A 21,043-nucleotide genomic window follows, 5' to 3' on the forward strand; every position below is an offset into this window, starting at 1 on the left:
AAGGCTGGGAACACACATGTGCACACACACACACTTATTTTTAGTCTTGTCAGAAATGTGGGAGGGGAAGGGATTCAAGCTGGAAGCATAAAAAGTAGTGATAGAAAAAGATGATGGTCTCAGCAAGTGTTTCCAAAATAGACTTGATAATGAAGAGAAAACAAAGGGGAAAGAAAGAGAAGACACAAATGTGGTTCTTAAACATGAGTCACTGAGAAAAGCTCAGGACACTGGACTAAACTGTCATCAATGTGTTAGGGAATGGCAGGTGTGGAGAGCTGGGGTAGATGATAGGGATTTGGTTTAGATAGGTGTGCATGGGTCATCCTGAATTCCAAGTGATACTGTGACATCTAAATGGAAGTAATCACCAAGTGGTTCAGTGTATGTGAAAGATGTTAAGTGAATAAAAGGAGACAAAGTTTGGAAAAGTATCAGAATAGTGGTGAGAGCTACGGAGACAAACCTCAGTACTCCTCTGAGAAGCCACATGGATGAGGAAAATGTCTCTGGGACAGAGTCATGAAGCGAAAGTTCCAGTTATGGATGCAGGAAGGTGAAGAGTTTGCAAAAGAAACAGAAGAAGTAAGTTCTCAATCTAAGGAGAGCTTCTGAGAACCCAAGGGAAAGGTTGGCTTATAGGTGAATGGGGAATGGATACAGTCCCACTCACCCATTACCCTGTGTTTCAGAGAGGCTATCTAATAAGAAGGAGGGCTTTCTAATGATATATATATATATATTTTTTTAAACAGTTTACAAAATTATACATAGCATCTCAATTACATGTAATATGTAAAAGAGTAAGAGAGAGATGGAGAAATTAAAACAAAATGTTCAGAGTGTTTATCTCCATGTGGTGGTATTTTGGGTAATCTTAGCTAAAAAGAATGTAATTATTCTTTTATTAACAAAAAACATTTAAAATTTTCCTGTCTTTTGGAATCCATATGCCTATACCTTATTTTAAGAGAAAGTGTTATTTTATTGATATTAATTAGAAGAAAAATCCGTGATATAGAGGCTATGTCATCTCATGTAATACCCACAAACATCTAATAGGAATAAACAACATAATTTCCTGTTTCCAGGTAAAGAACCCAAAGCCGAAAGAGATAAAGAAACTTGTGTCAGTCATATAGTGAGTTATGGAGACATGATTCAAATCTGATCATTTTTAAGGCACAAGTTTCATAGACATAGCCAGCTAAAATGTTACTTCCAATGAGGAGAAGAAGTTGGAGAACCATTCAGCTGTGCAAACTACATATTAAGAAAAGACGTATGGCAAGAAGGAGGGTATCCGTGGCCTGCAAGTGTTGAGTTTCCGTGGAAGAGCAAGAATAAAAAGTACGTCCTCTTAATGAGAGGGACCTGGTGGTAGGGAGATGGAGGCAGGTGTTATAGACACTTGATAAGGAGTGTGACAGTTCATCAGTCAAGACAGTCTAAGTCACCCTGGAGGTAACAGCCTCTCACCCCATGTTGTAACACAGTGAAGATGCTGCCTTGCTTATGTAGTATGGTTTGGCCTTTAGCTTTATTGTGATCACTCAGGGACTCAGGCTGAAGGAGACATCATCTGAAACATGCTTCTGAAGTCATTATGGCCAGGAAAAGGGAAGGTTGTGGTTGATTGCTAGTTCTTAAATGCTTCTGCTTGGAAAGACAGTGATCTAAGGTGTAATTGTTAAAGCTGATTTAATATAAAACTAGTTAGTGTCTGCCATAAGCAGTCATGTGGCAGGTGAACTAACAACTTGGAAACCCACAAAGTAGCATTCTGTGTCTGTGGATAGCAAGCAGGTCAGCTCAATTAATAAGAGATTCAGCAGATAAGAATCCTGGAGACCCTCCCTCTTCTCTGACATCAATAGTATATTTGGAATTTAAAAAAAGTTACAAAAGGAAAGGGAGTCATGAGGACACAGACCATCCCAAGTAGAGGATCAGGCAGACTGTATCTGAGTTGATGCTTGGAATGACCAAAATATTGATCTTTTAAAAAGCAACACTGCTATTGAATGTATAAAAAATAGGATAAAACAGACAAAACACTTCTGCTTCAGCCTCATCAAGTATTGTTTTATAGAAGGGCTTCTAGTTATATTTATGATATTCTATGAACTTATATGAGAAACTAAAAAGTTTGATTGCTTTTTAATATTTAAATTTTTCACATTAAATTTTTTGTGTTAAAGAATAATGCTGTTTATCCCTGTGTAGTTCTGTGACTTTCATAGGTTATGCTCTATATTCCTTGCTTTTAAAACTGTTTTTGGTTTTGGCTTTTATTTATATTACCTGGTCATCAAGTTTCCTCTTTTTATCAGGGCATAATGGAGGGTTTTCTGAATTTTAAAAGCCTATAATTTACCTTGGATGTGAACTATCATGCTTATTCTGAATAAATTCCATGTGAAATTGCAGAAATTGTGTAGAAAGTCTTTACGAATTGGAACTTAACATGTCATTGACACGTTTTGAAGGGTGTTCTGTTGACTTTAGTGATAGATGATCCCATTCTGCCAAGTTCAGCTGGAAGGGGTGACTTAGAAACCCAAACATCAACTCTGGAGTCTAGAAACTTCCTGAAACCATGGTTTTAAGTCCTCAGGGTGGATGCAGCCTGCATCTGTGCAAGGGATGGCATTTCACCAGCTTGTTCCACGGAAGGCTCTGGAAAAGAACCATTAAACACCAGCCCTCTTTGTTGTGTGTTGGCTTTTAAAAGTCTCCAATGGTTTGGGAAGGATAAGGCCTTGCCTTGGGGCTCCCTGGTCCAATTTTTTGGGACCTGGCTGAAAACCCTGGCTATTTGATAGTCTGGCTTATTTCTATGGTGTATTAGCACCCTATAAAAGTTACATGTCATTTATTTCAGTTTAGAACCCTCTCAAACTTCAGGGACAAACCAAACTTGAACCTTTTGTGGCTGGGATTCTGTTTACCTTTGGCCAAACCTTGCTTCCTGAATGTGAAACAGGGAGGTGAGGTGAGAGGCGGGCCCCTGAGGCCCCTTGGCCATCAAATCACTTTTGCCAAACAAGGCTTTGATAGGCTAAAACATGAATGAATTTGAAACACGTAGAGTAGCTTCCTGTCAGAATGCTCTGGGGCCTACACACAAAAGTATATTGTACCGGGCAAAGTGCATTTGAGTGTTGCCTTCAGCCAACTGTGAGGCAGTATCTGAGATTTTTGCCAAACATAGGTTGAAATTGGGTCAAGCCACTCACCTTCCAGTTTTAATAAATACATTAAGTAGTTTCCATAAAAGTTATTGGATAATCCAATTGAATGAGGACCTTGGAGAAATTTGGACATTTCTTGTGTTTGAAATGTTTAAGTAGTGACAAAGAAAGAATGGATGCCGGGATACAATGCCCAGCTCAAGAATGGCTTTAATTCCTTTGGGTCTGTTGTCAGAACGCAAGGTACGCCTTGTGCTTGAATGGAGGAGAAATAACACACTGCGTCCCATGCGCTTTTCAGATAGAAGAACTGATGAATGCACTGGAGAAGACCAGACAGGAACTGGATGCCACCAAGGCTCGCCTTGCCTCCACACAGCAGTCCCTGGCTGAAAAAGAAGCGCACTTGGCCAACCTCCGGATAGAGAGGAGGAAACAGCTGGAGGAGATCCTGGAGATGAAGTGAGTACCCAGTTTTGCTTTCTCAGTCTCTTTTCTAGCTTCTCTGTAGGGATGAGAAAGAGACTGCTAAAGAAGAGGAAGAAAGAGGTTGGATAAAAAATGATTTAGCTAGCACTTGACTAGTTGTTTCTGTGACTATGCTTCTTATTTTCTTGAATTACTGTTTCCATGTCCCAGTGTGCACATTTTTCACATCTGTTATTCAAAAAAGAAAAAAAATCCAACATAAGGTTTTGTGACTCTGTGTTTTGTGGACGGCACTAATATTCTTAGATCTGTCGAAAAGGTTTGAGCTGGCCAAGAGACAGAGGCCTTGTTAAGCACAATGGTAATTGAAGTCCTGCTCAGGGTTAAATGGAAACTTTTCTGAGGAGGTATTTCCTAATTGTGACTGTAACTTTGCTAATTATATTCTTTTCACTTGTGTACAATGCCTGGCTTGTGTTGGCTTTCATAGTCTCAAGGTTGGCACCTCTTTGTTTAGAAAGCAGGAATCTGATTTGCTGGGCTGATATAAACAGGCTTGGAAATGCCCCTGCCCCCCTGTCTCGTTGGGTAGGTGAGGACTGGATGGGGGTGGGGGTTGGCTAGGGGAGAAGACTGGAACAAATGTCTTTCTTTGATTTAATCAATACGGTGTGACTGCTTGTCGGGCGATGGTTGTTCCTGTGGGCCTGTGACACACCCACCTCCACCTAGCTTTTATATTGTTCTCACAGTGAAATAATATCACCATGGAAGAACATAGTAAAGATAATTACTCAAAGATTTTAGGGATAATCAATTGCTATGAATCTAGTTCTGAAAAATTAGGCAAGAAGCAGCATCTCTCTCTGTAAGTCTTAAAATGAAATAATCACCAAAGTATGATTTAAATCCAGCCTCCTTCCACACTAAGGGGAAATGTACAGAATTATAGCATCTTAAGCCTGTAACATAGACTTTGAAATTGGTGGCTAGGTATGGAAGAATAACCTTACCCTGACCCTGCAAGTCTTACACATGGTTAGTATTAAACCCAGAAAGCTTAGATCATGGAAAATATGGAATGAAACATTTTGAAGGATTTAATAATGAGGACAAAACTTTTATTCCTTGTCAACTACCTCAGTTTCTCCTAGACCAAAGAATAAGTAGTTTTTTTCCACATATAAACTCCCATTTTTCCTAATAAAAGATGATATAATAAAAACAGATATTATTATCCTCAGTTTAGAGGTGAGGGAACTGAGACTCAGCGAGATTTCAAGTAATTTGCTTAAGGACATCTGGCCAGGATTAAAACCAAAATCTGTTCAGACTTCCTTTCTACTACCTCATTTTCTCATGCAGTTATGTCAACTCCACCAAGTCCAGAACTTTTGTCTGTTTGAATCACTGCAGAAATCATACTGCCTAGAACAGTGCCTGCATATGGTTGGTGCTCAGTAATTGCTCATTGGTGGAATGAATAGATTGAATGCTGGAGACTGGATTTTATGTACTTAGGAAGAAACGTACTTCAAGCATTTGTGACGTTATCGATATGATCAGGAATTTATTAATAATACCAGTACATTGATTCCATCAGCCTTTATTCGTTCTCTTTCACTTACCCAGCTTCTGCCTCCTTGTGTGTTGCTATGTGTCAGATTCAGGCTAATTTCTCTCATTGTTCTGCAGCTGTTCCCAAGTTAACTCTACACCTCCTGGAGTGATTTATTATGCCATTATAAGGAAACTTTCATTATTTCCTGTTTATAAAAAGAGCATATACTTCCAGCGTTTTGAGAGAACAAGTAATGGTGAAGCATGCTGGTTTGGAAGTTGTCAGAGCTGGATTGAAATCCTGTTGTGTCCACTTGGTGGTTGTGTGACTTGGGGGAAAATGACCTTAACATTGCTGACCCTATGGTTTCCTCCTGTAATGACTTTCGTGGGGTGGTTGTGAAGAGAAGTGCTCAGAGGAGGGCTTGGCACATGGAAAATGAAATATGTGTGTAAATGGCGCTATCAGCCAATGAAAATATGTCATTTGTTTAGTATACTTTGTGAAGAGTATCATTTGTCTAAAATTTGGGTTTATTTTTCTAAAACATATAAACCTTTTCCATGTGTATGTTTTCCCACTTAATTTCATGATTTCAGATAGCACCTAACTAAGACCTCTTTTGGTGAATTGCCACATTATTGCCGAAGTGCTTAATCTGCTGCCACTGCAAAATAAATAGAAAATTCCTCTGTTAATTCCTTTGGTAAAAGTAACAAAGCTCTGCTTCATTAAGCCCAATATGAACCTCATTCACTCTTTAACTGGCCCAGAAGCCCCACTAACAGGGTTCTTCCCAGGACTATGGGGACACAGGTGCAAGGCGGTTAAATTGACTGAGAACCCCAGTTAGATTTACCAGCCTCTTCAGATGTTCTAGTCAACCAAACAGTTTGGTGAATCTTGATTGAGTTGTGTTGTCATGTTGGTTATTGGACATTAACTGAGTCAATGTTAGTTAGTACGAACAGTCAGCTGGATGTGTCATTGCGTTTACTATCACTGTGTGCCAAGCATTGTTGTTTTTCATTCAACTGACAGGCAAATGTGCAAGCAACTTTAAGCAAGTCTACCCAGGTTCCCAATCCTGGTACATGGGAAAAGCCGAATGGTGTTAGGAAGACGGTTAGGGCCATGAATCAAGAGAAACGATATGTGGTCTCATAATTCATCCATAACCTTAAAGGAGATCACTCTCTGGTTGCCTCGGTTTTTTTCTTTGGTGACGTGGAGGTTGATATTACCTGCCCTACCTACTCCATAGAATTGTTACAGTAACAGGTTTTTTTTTTAAATACTGAACTGACAATCTCTTTAACAAGTGGTGCTGGGAAAACTGGTCAACCACTTGTAAAAGAATGAAACTACAACACTTCCTAACACCATACACAAAAATAAACTCAAAATGGATTAAAGATCTAAATGTAAGACCAGAAACTATAAAACTCCTAGAGGAAAACATAGGCAAAACACTCTCCGACATAAATCACAGCAGGATCCTCCATGACCCACCTCCCAGAATATTGGAAATAAAAGCAAAAATAAACAAATGGGACCTAATTAAAATTAAAAGCTTTTTCACAACAAAGGAAACTATAAGCAAGGTGAAAAGACAGCCTTCAGAATGGGAGAAAATAATAGCAAGCGAAGCAACAGACAAACAATTAATCTCAAAAATATACAAGCAACTCCTGCAGCTGAATTCCAGAAAAATAAACGACCCAATCAAAAAATGGGCCAAAGAACTAAACAGACATTTCTCCAAAGAAGACATACAGATGGCTAACAAACACATGAAAAGATGCTCAACATCACTCATTATTAGAGAAATGCAAATCAAAACCACAATGAGGTACCATTTCACACCAGTCAGAATGGCTGCTATCCAAAAGTCTACAAGCAATAAATGCTGGAGAGGGTGTGGAGAAAAGGGAACCCTCTTACACTGTTGGTGGGAATGCAAACTAGTACAGCCACTATGGAGAACAGTGTGGAGATTCCTTAAAAAACTGGGAATAGAACTGCCATATGACCCAGCAATCCCACTGCTGGGCATACACACCGAAGAAACCAGAATTGAAAGAGACGCGTGTACCCCAATGTTCATCGCAGCACTGTTTACAATAGCCAGGACATGGAAGCAACCTAGATGTCCATCAGCAGATGAATGGATAAGGAAGCTGTGGTACATATACACAATGGAATATTACTCAGCCATTAAAAAAAATACATTTGAATCGGTTCTACTGAGATGGATGAAACTGGAGCCCATTATACAGAGTGAAGTAAGCCAGAAAGAAAAACACCAATACAGTATACTAATGCATATATATATGGAATTTGAAAGATGGTAACGATAACCCAATATGCGAGACAGAATAAGAGACACAGATGCATAGAACAATTTTATAGACTCTGAGGGAGAAGGTGAGGGTGGGACGTTCTGGGAGAATAGCATTGAAACATGTATATTATCATATGTGAAACAGAACACCATTCCATGTTCGATGCATGAGACAAGGGCTCAGGGCCGGGGCAATGGGATGGCCCAGAGGGATGGGATGGGGAGGGAGGTGGGTGAGGGGTCCAGAAAGGGGAACACATGTAGACCCATGGCTGATTCATGTCAATGTATGGCAAAAACTATTACAATATTGTAAAGTAATTATCTCCCAACTAAAATAAATACATTTATTAAAAAAATAAAAACAAAATAAAATACTGAACTGAAATTAATATAAACTAGCATATGTAAAAGCACTTTGAAACATAAAAGGGGATTTTGAAATGAGAGATGGTGTCAGTTAAATTTGTTGCAAAATTAAATGACACAGAGTTATAGTATTGGAGAACAGCTGGGTGCAGCCTTCCAGCCTATATAAGCCAGACTGCTGTCCACATAATGAGGAATTCACCAGGCCTTGGAGAAGACCACTTGCCTTGGAAGCCATGGGCTCATAAGGTGGCGGTTCATGTTCCACGGCTCTTGGAGGCAGCTCCTTCATCCTTACATGGAACTGAAACAGCTTTCCATGTAATTAACATTACCGCTTGTCTTGGTTTTTGTTTCAGGCTACATAGATTTCAGCTGAACCTTGTCCACAGGACAGGCAGCCTTTTATTTTTCATAAATTTTTTTTTATTTTATATCTGTTCAGGTAATACTGTGCATTCTAAAAGGAGAAAAAAAGAAAAAGGAAAATTAAAAAGAAACAAAATTGCATATGATCCTACCATGCAGAGATAGATACTAATAGCATTTTGATGTCTACCTTTAAACATGCTCTTTATTTTTTTTAACAAAATTAAATTGTGCTTTCATATTTTGTAAATTCTTCTTTTGTTTGCTCAATGGGAAACATTGCTCTGTGTAGCATACATTGAATTGTACTATTTTTAATTATCCAACATACTATCATACAGATTTCTCCCTTTATTGGAGGCTTATCTTGGTGCCAATATTTTGCTAATATAAAGAATGTGTTGATAAGCATCCTGCTGTTTCAATTTGTTAGCTTATTTTCAAATAATTGTAGATTAATATGTAGTTATAAGAAATAGTACAGAGAATTCTCTTGTACGCTTCTCTTGTTTCCCTCAGTGGTAACATCTGGCATAATTACAGCACAGTATTATGCCAGAAAATTGATATTGATATAGCTTACCAACTTTATTCAGATTTCTCCAATTTTACATGTACTCATGTGTGTGGATGTATTTAGTTACATACAATTTTATCACACGTATACATTTGTATAACCACCACCATGGTCAAGATGCAGCACTGTCCATCATTACAAGGCTCCCTCACACTGCCTTTTGATAAGCTACACTCCTAACCCAACTGTTTAATTTTTAACCAGAGTTTTCTTTTGTGTTGTATCATTATGGGACGTGTGCAACACTGGCCTTCATTTTTCCCTGCCATATCTCTTGGCCAGGGAGGAAGTTGTCCTCTTAGTTTAAATTTAGGCTGAATTTAGAGTGAGAAAAATATTGCTTGATTTAAAGACTTCTCTTTAAATGAATTGATTAATTTGTTTACAGTGAAATTCCCTTTTAATATTGGCTATCTAGAACTTGTCATATGGTAGGCATTCAAAATTCAAAAAGAAAATCACTTATGGTCCTACCATACAGAGATAGACAGTGGTGGCATTTTGCTGTATACATTTACAAATGCTCATTTTTTAAAAGAAAATTAAATTGTACTTCCATATCTTATAAATTCTGTTTGAGGAATGAATGTCCACTGCTATAGGTGGACAAGCAAAAATGTGTGTCCTTATCAAGTTTTCATTTTAGTGAAATGAGTGATCGAAATGAATGGACAAATAAATAAGCAAATAAATGAATAGTTAGATGAATAAAGTAGCTTCTTGTGGAATCAAAGAAGTTTAGAATCCCACTTAGAAAGCTCTTTCCATTGATAAGGACCCTCCTGATTATTTGGGGGTAAAGAGGGAAATGCCATGTCACTCCCTATAGTCTGAGAAACCTTCCAATCTGAGCCTAATGGAGAGTCTTTGACTCTCTCTTGAGTAGGATTCTTCCCCCCAAGTAAATATTTTTTCCAGTTTAATCTTCATTGGTTAGTATTCTAACTGCCAGTCATTATTTCTACACTAGAAGGAACTAATGGTTCCCAACCATACATTTTCATAGAAGAACGTAATATTCTCCTTCCCTTGTGTATAAGATTATTATTTTACTTAAAAAATATCTAAAACCTCTTACTAAAACATTTCATAATGGTTTGTCTTTGTTACATTTGCTTCTATTTAAAAGAGATTTTATTAAAATAATATTAAGAACATCATTCTATATGTTTGGTTTTATTAATGCCAGTTAATGAGCTTACATTCCAGTAACCAAAGCTCGATTATTTAATTTGTGGCAGGTGAATTTGATATCTGTAGCTAAAAGGAATTGAAGGCCATGAGATACTGTGCTTAAAATCTATCTGTGTGCATTTGCTCAGACAATTTAAACTAGCATAGTAATTTAATAGGCAGACAGGCAGGCTAACTGATCTGTTCCATTTAGTATTAAATACTGAATGAATAAGAGGTTTGAGAGCTGGTTAAAAGTTACATAATGTGAAGGGTGTAGTTTAGACTTTCTGTGGTGATTTCTCATTCTTATGTAAAGATTTTAAAGGGACATCTATACTTTAACTCGTCTGATGACATTGTGAGATCCATCTTAATTTACTGGGTATTGTTGCATTCTCGAATCTTCTTCAGATAGCCTCAGAAGCCTTTGTATACACTGGGTTATTTTAGGAAGTTTACAGTGAGGTAAGACAGAGGCTTATTCCAAGGCATTATCCTGTTGGCCTCTTTGATCTAGGATCCCTTTTGAGAGAGCCACTCATTAGGTAAGTACCCTTCAAAGGAGAGGCAGGGTGCAGAAAATGATAAAATCAATTTATTCTTTCCTTCATGCCAACATGAGAAAAGACAAATCACATTTCTTTAGGAAGGAATCCTAAGTGCCTGGCAATTTGGACAAGATTAATGGAGCCTGGGAGAGGAGTTTTGAAGGCAACTGTTACTTAAAATTGATAAACTCAGTTGCAAGAGAAGTTATGGGGATTGAATGAAATAATGCATTTATAAGAAACTGATTTATAAGCCACAAAAGGCCATATATGTATCATGGTGTGTGACATATTCATATGTTAGGTAAACACTGTAATTAGCATACCCTGAGCTCATCTTCAAATTTGAGTTGGCCTCACACTTTGAACAGTTTTTTGTGTGTGGGGTGAGAGGGGGCTACAGTGCAATTCTCTCTGTAAGCCATGGTTATTTAGAAAAACTTTGGCATGTTCAATTTAAAATATATATTAAATACTATGGTAATATGTCCTGGGGTTCCCTGGTGGCTCAGATGTAAAGAATCTGCCTGCAATGCAGGAAACCTAGGTTTGATTCCTGGGTCAGGAAGATCCCCTGGAGAAGGGAATGGCAACCCACTCCAGGATTCTTGCCTGGGAAATTCCATGGACAGAGGAGCCTGGTAGGCTCCAGTCCATGGGGTCACAAAGAGTCCAAGACGACTGAGTGACTTCCACTTGATGTTAATGTGTCCTAGAATATCCCAATCTCTCTGTTCTTATTTGTCTCCTGCTCAGTTCTAAAAGTAAATTGAGTCAGCTAAAATACTAGTGAAGCTTTTCTCAGCTTCCTAAGTTACCTGTAGTAATTGAGGACAGGTGGCAGGGAGAAGAACTGCTCATTCAGCAATGATTGTGGTTTGAGCTGCAGACAGTCACATGATGAGCAGTTATTTATCACTCAAGATTTCTGTTTCTCTCTTGTAACCCTGGAGTTGGTGGTTTAGGGCCTTTAGTGAAAGAGAAAAGACTTGATATGCATAAAGTCGGTAAATAAAGCTGAACTACAATGAAAATAACTTTAGAATAATGGAATGGTCTAATTAGCTTGATGCAAGGAACAGAAAACCTCACATTCCAGAGGTTCATGCAAGCAGCGTAGTAACCAGGGATTGGCATTCCTTCTGCCCTGATGCTTTGTTATTCTCTGCACATGAGATTCTGCATATGTTTTTCTTTGTACCTCATGATGCAAGGTTTTTGTCTCAGTTCCAACCATTCCATCCACATTCCTACCATCAGACAGGAGAAGGGAACCTCCCTGTCATTTAAGCTGCCCATACCATCCATTGACATCTGAGTCATTTAACAATTTATTTGATAAATAGTTGTTGAGTATCCATTGCTTGCAAAGACTGCTCTAAATCTGAGGCACTCACCTAATCACTGTTCTAAGTGGACACAAAGGACAAAGATCTCTCCATTCTAAGTAGGTGCAAGAACCAGAGTGGGGAAGGGGCACACTGATCAGTGTTTAAGTCAGACGGTCACATTTAGATACAAGAAAGCAGGAAAATGTGGACTTCAGCTGGGTGACTGTATGTCCGGCTAAGTCTCAGGGAGTCTACTACCAAGGAAGGAAAGAGGTGGAGAGGTATGAGGGGCAACTAGCCGTCTTTGCTGAAATGAGCAAAGTATGGGGGGAAAAAAATCAACTGATATTTTATCTCACTGAATATTTAAAAATAACTTTGCAGCTACACTTTTAGTGATAGCATTCCTCTCAGATATTTACTTGTGTGTATGTGTGTCCAGTGAGTATTTGAGTTCATTTCTGGTTACCAACATTGGTAAACTATGGGAGAGTCATGTGGTGAGTGAACAGATGGAGGTACCTGAAAAATCTGTTCATGGTCAGAATAGCTGATGAGTGAGGGGTGTTAGTCTAGAGAAGACCAAGAGACACATTCTCCCTCCAACTATTAAAGGGGTGACATGAGAGGAAAGAAATGGACTTGATTTATGCTGCCTGAGATGATTGTGCCTGAGCACAGTTATTCTTTAAGAAGACGAAGGCCTTCCTACAATGCTTTGTAGCAGTCAGAACTCTATGCTCTTTTGAAGTGGTTTCTGAGGTATGTCAGCAAATCCTGTGGGTAAGGGGTGCTATAGAGAGAATCCCCATCCCCAGGGAGGGGTGGAAGGGTGATCTCCACAGTTCCTTTCAGTGTGTAATTCTACCAGTCATTCTGCTAAATGAGTGATCTGGAACATGAAGAATATTTAGGAGATGCTGGAATCTTGTTTCTTCTCTTAAGGAACTCTATTTGACATGCAGAAACTTTTGCCAAAAGCCAAAATGACTGCTTGGTCTAGGACACTGTCCTCTCAATAGGACATTTATTTTTCATAAAACTCTTTAGATATGAAATGCATGAGCCAAGCAGAGATGTGTTTCACAAATCATCCCAGAGAAAGAATCAGTAGTTAAATTGCGTGTCGGGTAGAATCAAGACCCCTTCACTCTCCTTGCCCTAAGGAATGTACTATCTTTGATTAAAATGCTTTCAGAGGATTAAACTAGCTCAGGCATATATACTATTCAGTTCATGCAGACTTTGGGTAATGAGATTAATACTACCAGTGAACAGTTCTTCAGTGCTTATTACATGTTAGGCAGGGGCTATTTACTTCACCTGCATATGACTGCTACCTCATTTGAGATGGGGAGTCTTATGACCCCCCAGTGTGTAAATGTAGAAACTGAGGCTCAGACACCTGGAACTGAAACACAAGTCTGTTTGACACTACAGGCTATGATCTTAACCACTGACAGTTTGTATCACACTTTCTCCTAGTGAAGAACAGGATGTCATCATAAGAATTTTCTTTGGTGATGCTGGGATCCAGTTTTGATTAAACAGTGGATTGCAGCAGGCACATAGGTTCTTCTTCCCACTTGCATTAGGAAAGCAGGAGAGCAAGCCAGGTTGATGGTGGGAGGCAGGGGGCAGGAAGAGAGCTAGTTGGAGGAGGCCTTTGAACTCAGCTTCCTTATCATAAAACAAAATAGGGGAGATGCTGTCTTCTGGCCAAAAACATGCACTAGATGTATAGTTTTAATAGTGAAAAATGTCAGTCAAATGGGTCCCTTGGTTTTTAGTGGAAATACAAACATTTTCAGAGCTAGAGTGGTATAATCTTTCAGCTTAAATAATCATAATCAGCAGTTAAATAATCTAAATGCTCATGAATTTGTAGAGTTGAAAGTATTCCAAGCACCACACTTCATGTTATCTCCATCTGTGCAGCAGTAGCTCCACGGGGGCTTGGGAAGATCAACCATTAACAAAGGGAAGGAGAATCATACAGGCCTTCCAACCTCCTAAAGTGTGGCAAGTCATAGGGGGCAATTGTGGTCCTTCTTTCAATCCAAGAGCAGCTTCCTTTTGGAGGAATTTTGTTAAGTGCTTGATCTAAGGATATGGGGGATACTGGCAGCTTAGGCCCCAGGAGGCAAGGGGTGGGGCAGCTGCATCCCAGAAAGAGAAGCCAAGGGGCCGGCACTACAAGCAGGGTCACAGATCAGGTCGTGAAATGATAATTCTCTGGGGCAGTGAGCAGGGCTCTCAGGACTTAAGTTCACATCCTGAATCTGCCAAGTGTAACTGAGTGAGCCAAGGCCAGCCTGACCCTCCAACCGTAAACGAGGCTCTGGACTCACATGACCAGGTTGATAGCTCCTGATTCTCTCAAGCAGTAGTTCTCACCCTGGCAGTAATTTTGCCCCCTCAGGAACATTTGGTGAGGTCTGGAGATAATATTGTTGTCATAGCTCAAGGGGAGATGCTACTGGCAGGTAGTGTGTAGAGACCAGACGCCACTAAGCATCCTACAATGCACAGGATAGCCTAACAGCAAAGAAGTAGATGTTTTTTTCAGGAATTCTCTTGCTTTTTCGATGATCCAGCAGATGTTGGCAATTTGATCTCTGGTTCCTCTCCCTTTTCTAAATCCAGCTTGAATATCTGGAAGTTCATGGTTCATGTATTATTGAAGCCTGGCTTGGAGAATTTTGCATATTACTTTGCTAGCATGTGAGATGAGTGCAATTGTGCAATAGTTTGAACATGCTTTGGCATTGCCTTTCTTTGGGGTTGGAATGAAAACTGACCTTTTCCGGTCCTGTGGCCACTGCTGAGTTTTCCAAATTTGCTGGTGTATTGAGTGCAGCACTTTCACAGCATCATCTTTTAAGATTTGAAATAGCTCAACTGGAATTCCATCACCTCCACTACCTTTGTGTGTAGTGATGCTTCCTAAGGCCCACTTGACTTCGTATTCCAGGATGTCTGGCTCTAGGTGAGTAGTCACACCATTGTGATTATCTGGGTCATGAAGATCTTTTTTGTATAGTTCTTCTGTGTATTCTTGCCACCTCTTCTTAACATTTTCTGCTTCTGTTAGGTCCATACCACTTGTGCCCTTTATTATGCCCATATTTGCATGAAATGTTCCCTTGGTATCTCTGATTTTATTGAAGAGATCTTTAGTCCCTTTCCCATTGTCTTGTTTTCCTCTATTTCTTTGCATTGATTATTGAGGAAGGCTTTCTTATTTTTCCTTGCTATTCTTTGAAACTCTGCATTCAAATGAGTGTATCTTTCCTTTTTTTCCTTGCCTTTGGCTTCTCTTCTTTTCTCAGCTATTTGTAAGGCCTCCTCAGACAACCATTTTGCCTTTTTGCGTTTCTTTTTCTTGGGGATGGTCTTGATCCCTGCCTCCTGTACAATGTCATGAACCTCTGTCCATGGTTCTTCAGGCACTCTATCAGATCTAATCCCTTGAATCTATTTGTCACTTCCACTGTATAATTGTAAGTGATTTGATTTAGGTCATACCTGAATGGTCTAGTGGTTTTCCCTGCTTTCTTCAATTTAAGTCTGAATTTGGCAATAAGGAGCTCATGATCTGAGCCACAGTCAGCTCCCGGTCTTGTTTTTGCTGATTGTATAGAGCTTCTCCATCTTTGGCTGCAAAGAATATAATCAATCTGATTTTGGTATTGACCATCTGGTGATGTCCATGTGTAGAGTCTTCTCTTGTGTTGTTGGAAAAGGGTGTATGCTATGACCAGTGTGTTCTCTTGGCAAAACTCTATTAGTCTTTGCCATGCTTCATTCTGTACTCCAAGGCCAAATTTGCCTGTTATTCCAAGTATCTCTTGACTTCCTACTTGTGCATTCCAGTCCCCTGTAATGAAAAGGACATCTTTTTTGGGTATTAGTTCTAGAAGGTCTTGTAGGTCTTCATAGAACCGTTCAACTTCAGCTTCTTCAGCATTAGAGTTTGGAGCATAGACTTGGATTACTGTGTTATTGAATGGTTTGCCTTGTAAATAAACAGAGATCATTCTGTCGTTTTTAAGATTGCATCCAAGTACTGCATTTCAGACTCTTGTTGACTGTGAGGGCTACTCCATTTCTTCTAAGGGATTCTTGCACACAGTAGTAGATATAATGGTCATCTGAGTTAAAGTTACCCGTTCCTGTCCATTTTAGTTCTCTGATTCCTAAAATGTCAGTGTTCATTCTTGCCATCTCCTTTTCGACCACTTCTAATTTACCTTGACTCATGGACCTAACATTTCAGGCTCCTATGCAATACTGCTCTTTACAGCATCGGACTTTATTTCCATCACCAGTCACATCCACAACTGGGCATTGTTTTTGCTTTAGCTCTGTCTCTTCATTCTTTCTGGAGTTAATTCTCCAGTGATCTCCAGTAGCATATTGGGCACCTACACACCTGGGTAGTTCATCTTTTAGTGTCATATATTTTTGCCTTTTCATACCGTTCATGGGGTTCTCAACACAAGAATGCTGAAGTGGTTTGCCATTCCCTTCTCCAGGGGACGGCATTTTGTCAGAACTCTCCACCAAAAAGCTAAGTTTTTTCTAGTATTCATGTATGGATTTGAGAGTTGGACTATAAAGAAAGCTGAGCTCCCAAAGAATTGATGATTTTGAACTGTGGTGTTGGAGAAGACTCTTGAGAGTCCCTTGGACTGCAAAGAGATCAAAGCAGTCAGTCCTAAAGGAAATCAGTCCTGAGTGTTGATTGGAAGGACTGATGCTGAAGCTGAAACTCCAATACTTTGGCCCCCTGATGTAAAGAACTGACGCATTGGAAAAGACCCTGGTGCTGGGAAAGATTGAAGGCAGGAGGAGAAGGGAATGACAGGGGATGAGATGGCTGGATGTCATTACTGACTTAATGGACGTGAGTTTGAGTAAGCTCTCGGTTGGTGATGGACAGGGAAGCCTGGCATGCTGCAGTCCATGGGGTCGCAAAGAGTCGGACACGACTGAGTGACTGAACTGAACAGCAAAGAATGATCCAGCTCCAAATGCCAGGAGTGCCAGGGCTGAGCAACTCGTTACTTGCCTCCCTTTTTTAAATTGGTGTTTTTTAAATGAGAGAAGAGAGAAAACTTAATAGGTTCTCATCTCTGATTTAGCTTGACTGCCAAAGAATGCTCGAACTACCGCACAATTGCACTCATCTCACACGCTAGTAAAGTAATGCTGAAAATTCTCCAAGCCACGTTTCAGCAATACATGAACCATGAACTTCCAGATGTTCAAGCTGCTTTTAGAAAAGGCAGAGGAACCAGAGATCAAATTGCCAACATCCGCTGGATCATCAAAAAAGCAAGAGAGTTCCAGAAAAACATCTATTTCTGCTTTCTTGACTATGCCAAAGCCTTTGACTATGTGGATCACAATAAACTGTGGAAAATTCTGAAAGAGATGGGAATACCAGACCATCTGACTTGCCTCTTGAGAAACCGGTATGCAGGTCAGGAAGCAACAGTTAGAACTGGACATGGAACAACAGACTGGTTCCAAATAGGAAAAGGAGTACATCAAGGCTGTATATTGTCACCCTGCTTATTTAACTTATATGCAGAGTACGTCATGAGAAACACTGGGCTAGAAGAAACACAAGCTGGAATCAAGATTGCCGGGAGAAATATCAATAACCTCAGATATGCAGATGACACCACCCTTATGGCAGAAAGTGAAGAAGAACTAAAGAACCTCTTGATGAAAGTGAAAGAGGAGAGTGAAAAAGTTGGCTTAAAGCTCAACGTTCAGAAAACTAAGATCATGGCATCTGGTCCCATCATTTCATGGGAAATAGATGGGGAAACAGTGGTGACTGCAGCCATGAAATTAAAAGATGCTTACTCCTTGGAAGGAAAGTTATGATCAACCTAGATAGCATGTTTAAAAGCAGAGACATTACTTTGCCAACAGAAGTCCGTCTAGTCAAGGCTATGGTTTTTCCAGTGGTCGTGTATGGATGTTAGAGTTGGATGGTGAAGAAAGCTGAGCGCCGAAGAACTGATGCTTTTGAACTGTGGTGTTGGAGAAGACTCTTGAGAGTCCCTTGGACTGCAAGAAGATCCAACCAGTCCATCCTAAAGGAGATCAATCTTGGGTGTTTATTGGAAGGACTGATGTTGAAGCTGAAACTCCAATACTTTGGCCACCTCATGCAAAGAGTTGACTCATTGGAAAAGACCCTGATGCTGGGAAGGATTGGGGGCAGGAGGAGAAGGGGACGACAGAGGATGAGATGGTTGGATGGCATCACCGACTCGATGGGCATGGGTTTGGGTAGGCTCCGGGAGTTGGTGATGGACAGGGAGGCCTGGCGTGCTGCGATTTATGGGGTCGCAAAGAGTCAGACACGACTGAGCGACTGAAATGAACTGAACTGATTTTCAAAGGAGAAATGTGTTTTCCCCATTCAACATCATGGTTTTGGCCCGGAGGGCTTGATGGTCTGGGTTCTTCTTGTGTTTTGTGCAACTCTTGATTCTGGCTTGCTCTCTTGGGACTAATAGACCCCAGTGGAATTGGCACAAGTCTCAGTTCTAAATTCCCAAGAGACTGTGCTCCCTGTAAGTCATAAATCCTGGCTAAGATACGAAAGACCTAATCCCTCAATGCCTACTGTTCAGTGGACCATGCAGTCCTCTCCAGCTCCAGTTTTCCATCATTCTGTAACTTCTGGATCTCTCTGATCCTCACTTTGTCCAACTACAAACGAAGGGTATGGGATTGGCCAGTCCTCCAGCCAGGCCTCTAAGCTGATGCCCCTTTTACTCTGTCTTTCCCCTTGTCCGCCCTTTTCCACTTGTTCCTTCTTTCATCACAACCCATTAGGTAGTTAGGTCTTTTCCTAGGAACCACTTCTTGCAATGATTATTTAGAGCAAAAAGGATAGAAGTAAAATAAGGCCACTGCCAAAGTGGGAGAATGTATTCCAGAGCTGGGGCATCAATGGGACAAAGACTGTGGTCCAGATGCCAGCTCTTTGCCAGAAGAGAGAGGGCAGGACTTGGGGGAAATCCCAGCTTGAAGGTTTTCTATCTCCCTGTATCATCTTCTTTGCAAAAGTAAAATAAACTGTAGACATTATTGGGCGATGCCTCAGCCCTGAGGAGGTAGAAGGGAAACATCAATATCTGCAGCGTCAGTGACAGAGGGCATCATAACAAAGGCTCCAAGTCACTGAAGACCTCCAGGATGAAGCAGAGAGTGGAGGTGAGGAAGGTTTTGGCTGCTCTTGGTCCCTGGGAAGCACTTAATGAAAATTTGTGGAAGGAAGAAATGAATGCTGATGAAAATTATACTCTGCCTCTTGCTAGTGGTCTCTTCCTCCTGTTCCCACCTTTTCCACTCTCGCTTTCTCTTCAACCCAATCTCCTCTTACTTCTTCTTTCTCTCTTCTTTCCTTTCCCTTGTGTTCCTCTCTCCTCTCTTTCCTCTCCTTTCCCTACCCCTATTCTGGTGCCCTACAAAGTAAGAGGTGTCAAAATATTTTCTGTATTTTGTCAACGTAATGATTCCCTTGCTAGATTCTAATTTTAACTATTGAGCAGGAGGCAGATCTGGGAAAGAGAGAGAGAGAGTGTGTGTGTGTGTGTGTGTGTGTGTGTGTGTGAGTGACACACACATGCGTGTTTGAGGGTAGAGAAGGGGCTGGCTCTGGCAATCTTGCCTGGAGAATGAGATCTTGAGGGGAGGCTGCTCAGTTTCTCAGGAGCAAAGCAATTGAGAGCTAGAGCCTGAAGCCGAGTCGCCAGTCAAGAATACCCAAACTCTTTTGTTTTCCAGTCACGGAATTTGGGAACCAACAGATTGTGAAAATTGAAATGCAGTGTTTGACTTGATCTTTGGGTTAAGCCAATATCCCTGGGATCTTAATTTGAACCTGCAGGAGGCTTTGGCCAGCTTCTTTGAGAATCTGTTATTACTCACACCCAAGCCTTCGCTTCCTTGAAGAGATTTGCAGAGTACACTGCAGCTTGTGCCAGCATGCAATTATGATAAAAGTTAAATTGTCTTTCTGTTCTGTTTTGAAAATGGTGTTTAGGTATTCAGTTTATGAGCCTTGAGCTTGGTGCTTCTTTCTCTTCTTGGCTGTATCTGTGAAGGTTTTCTTAAAAAACATTCCCTTCAATGCATTTCTAAGGCTTTATTCTAAGGCAGTATGGTAGGTCCAGTGGTTATTCTCTGCTCTGCCCTACACCTGCCATTCTTTGGGAGGGGAGACTGTGCCCTGGAACGCTGTCCCTGTAGGATGCATTGCAGGGGTTCCTTTGCTGGCTGACTTCTGGTGGGTCCATGGCCTGAAGGAGGCACTGCAGGAGATGGGAGGGCGCATGCATGACAAGTTGCTTCGTTCATGTCAGAATCTTATGCTGGAAAGGGTCGCCATGCCCTCCTCCAGGGAATCTTCCTAACCCAGGGATGAAACCCATGTCTCTTACGTCTCCGGCATTGGCACATGGGTTGTTTACCACTAGTCCCACCTGGGAAGCCTGATGAGCGGGTGGGAAGAGAAAAAGAGTAGAGAATTCCCTCCCTGTTCCCTTCTGGCACTGGGGCCACGTCTCTGGCAGTAGGGACTTCTCCCCATGACTGTAGCTCCTCTTAGCAGTGCCCCATCCATAATTCCCATTGGCACTGGGATTAACTCATATTTCCTATTGCCCCTTCAGCCTAAGGTGCAGTAATAGCAGCCCCCTCGTTGCCATTTCCGGGGTGCCTCGGCACATTTGTTTCATTAACCTTGACCACCTCTCCTCTGAAGTCCTTTCATTGAAGTCTCCTCATTGGACCTGTCTGTGGTGAATTCTGTTTTTGGCCAAATCTAGACCAGTGCAGTGGGGAAGATCATGGTGCTGTAGTCACAGGTGTGAGATTTGTTACAATGATTTGAGAAAACATCATTTAAAAATGTTTTCATTTCCCATAGTAAGTAATTTGAGAAGACAATGGCACCCCATTCCAGTACTCTTGCCTGGAAAATCCCATGGATGGAGGAGCCTGGTAGGCTGCAGTCCATGGGGTCGCTAGAGTCGGACACGACTGAGCGACTTCACTTTCACTTTTCCCTTTCATGCACTGGAGAAGGAAATGGCAACCCACTCCAGTATTC

The 21,043-nt window shown here is 40.8% G+C and overlaps 1 protein-coding gene across 11 annotated transcripts in view; it reads left to right on the forward strand.

Moving 5' to 3' along the window:
- The window catches only part of ERC2 (ELKS/RAB6-interacting/CAST family member 2), a 957,804-nt gene that overhangs the window by 565,121 nt on the left and 371,640 nt on the right, over positions 1-21,043 (forward strand). For all 11 annotated transcript variants that reach the window (XR_014064002.1, XR_014064001.1, XM_081524874.1 and 8 more), the window contains one exon: positions 3,496-3,656. Coding sequence is in view for 9 of the 11 variants with exons in the window: in XM_081524874.1 (XP_081381000.1) it covers positions 3,496-3,656 (161 nt within the window). In the remaining 2 variants the exon portion in view is untranslated. The remainder of the gene's footprint in view (positions 1-3,495; positions 3,657-21,043) is intronic.

Source organism: Giraffa tippelskirchi, chromosome 9 (assembly GCF_054371585.1).
Source record: "Giraffa tippelskirchi isolate mGirTip1 chromosome 9, T2T-mGirTip1v1.2.pri, whole genome shotgun sequence".
In the NCBI taxonomy this organism is placed as follows: domain Eukaryota; kingdom Metazoa; phylum Chordata; class Mammalia; order Artiodactyla; family Giraffidae; genus Giraffa; species Giraffa tippelskirchi.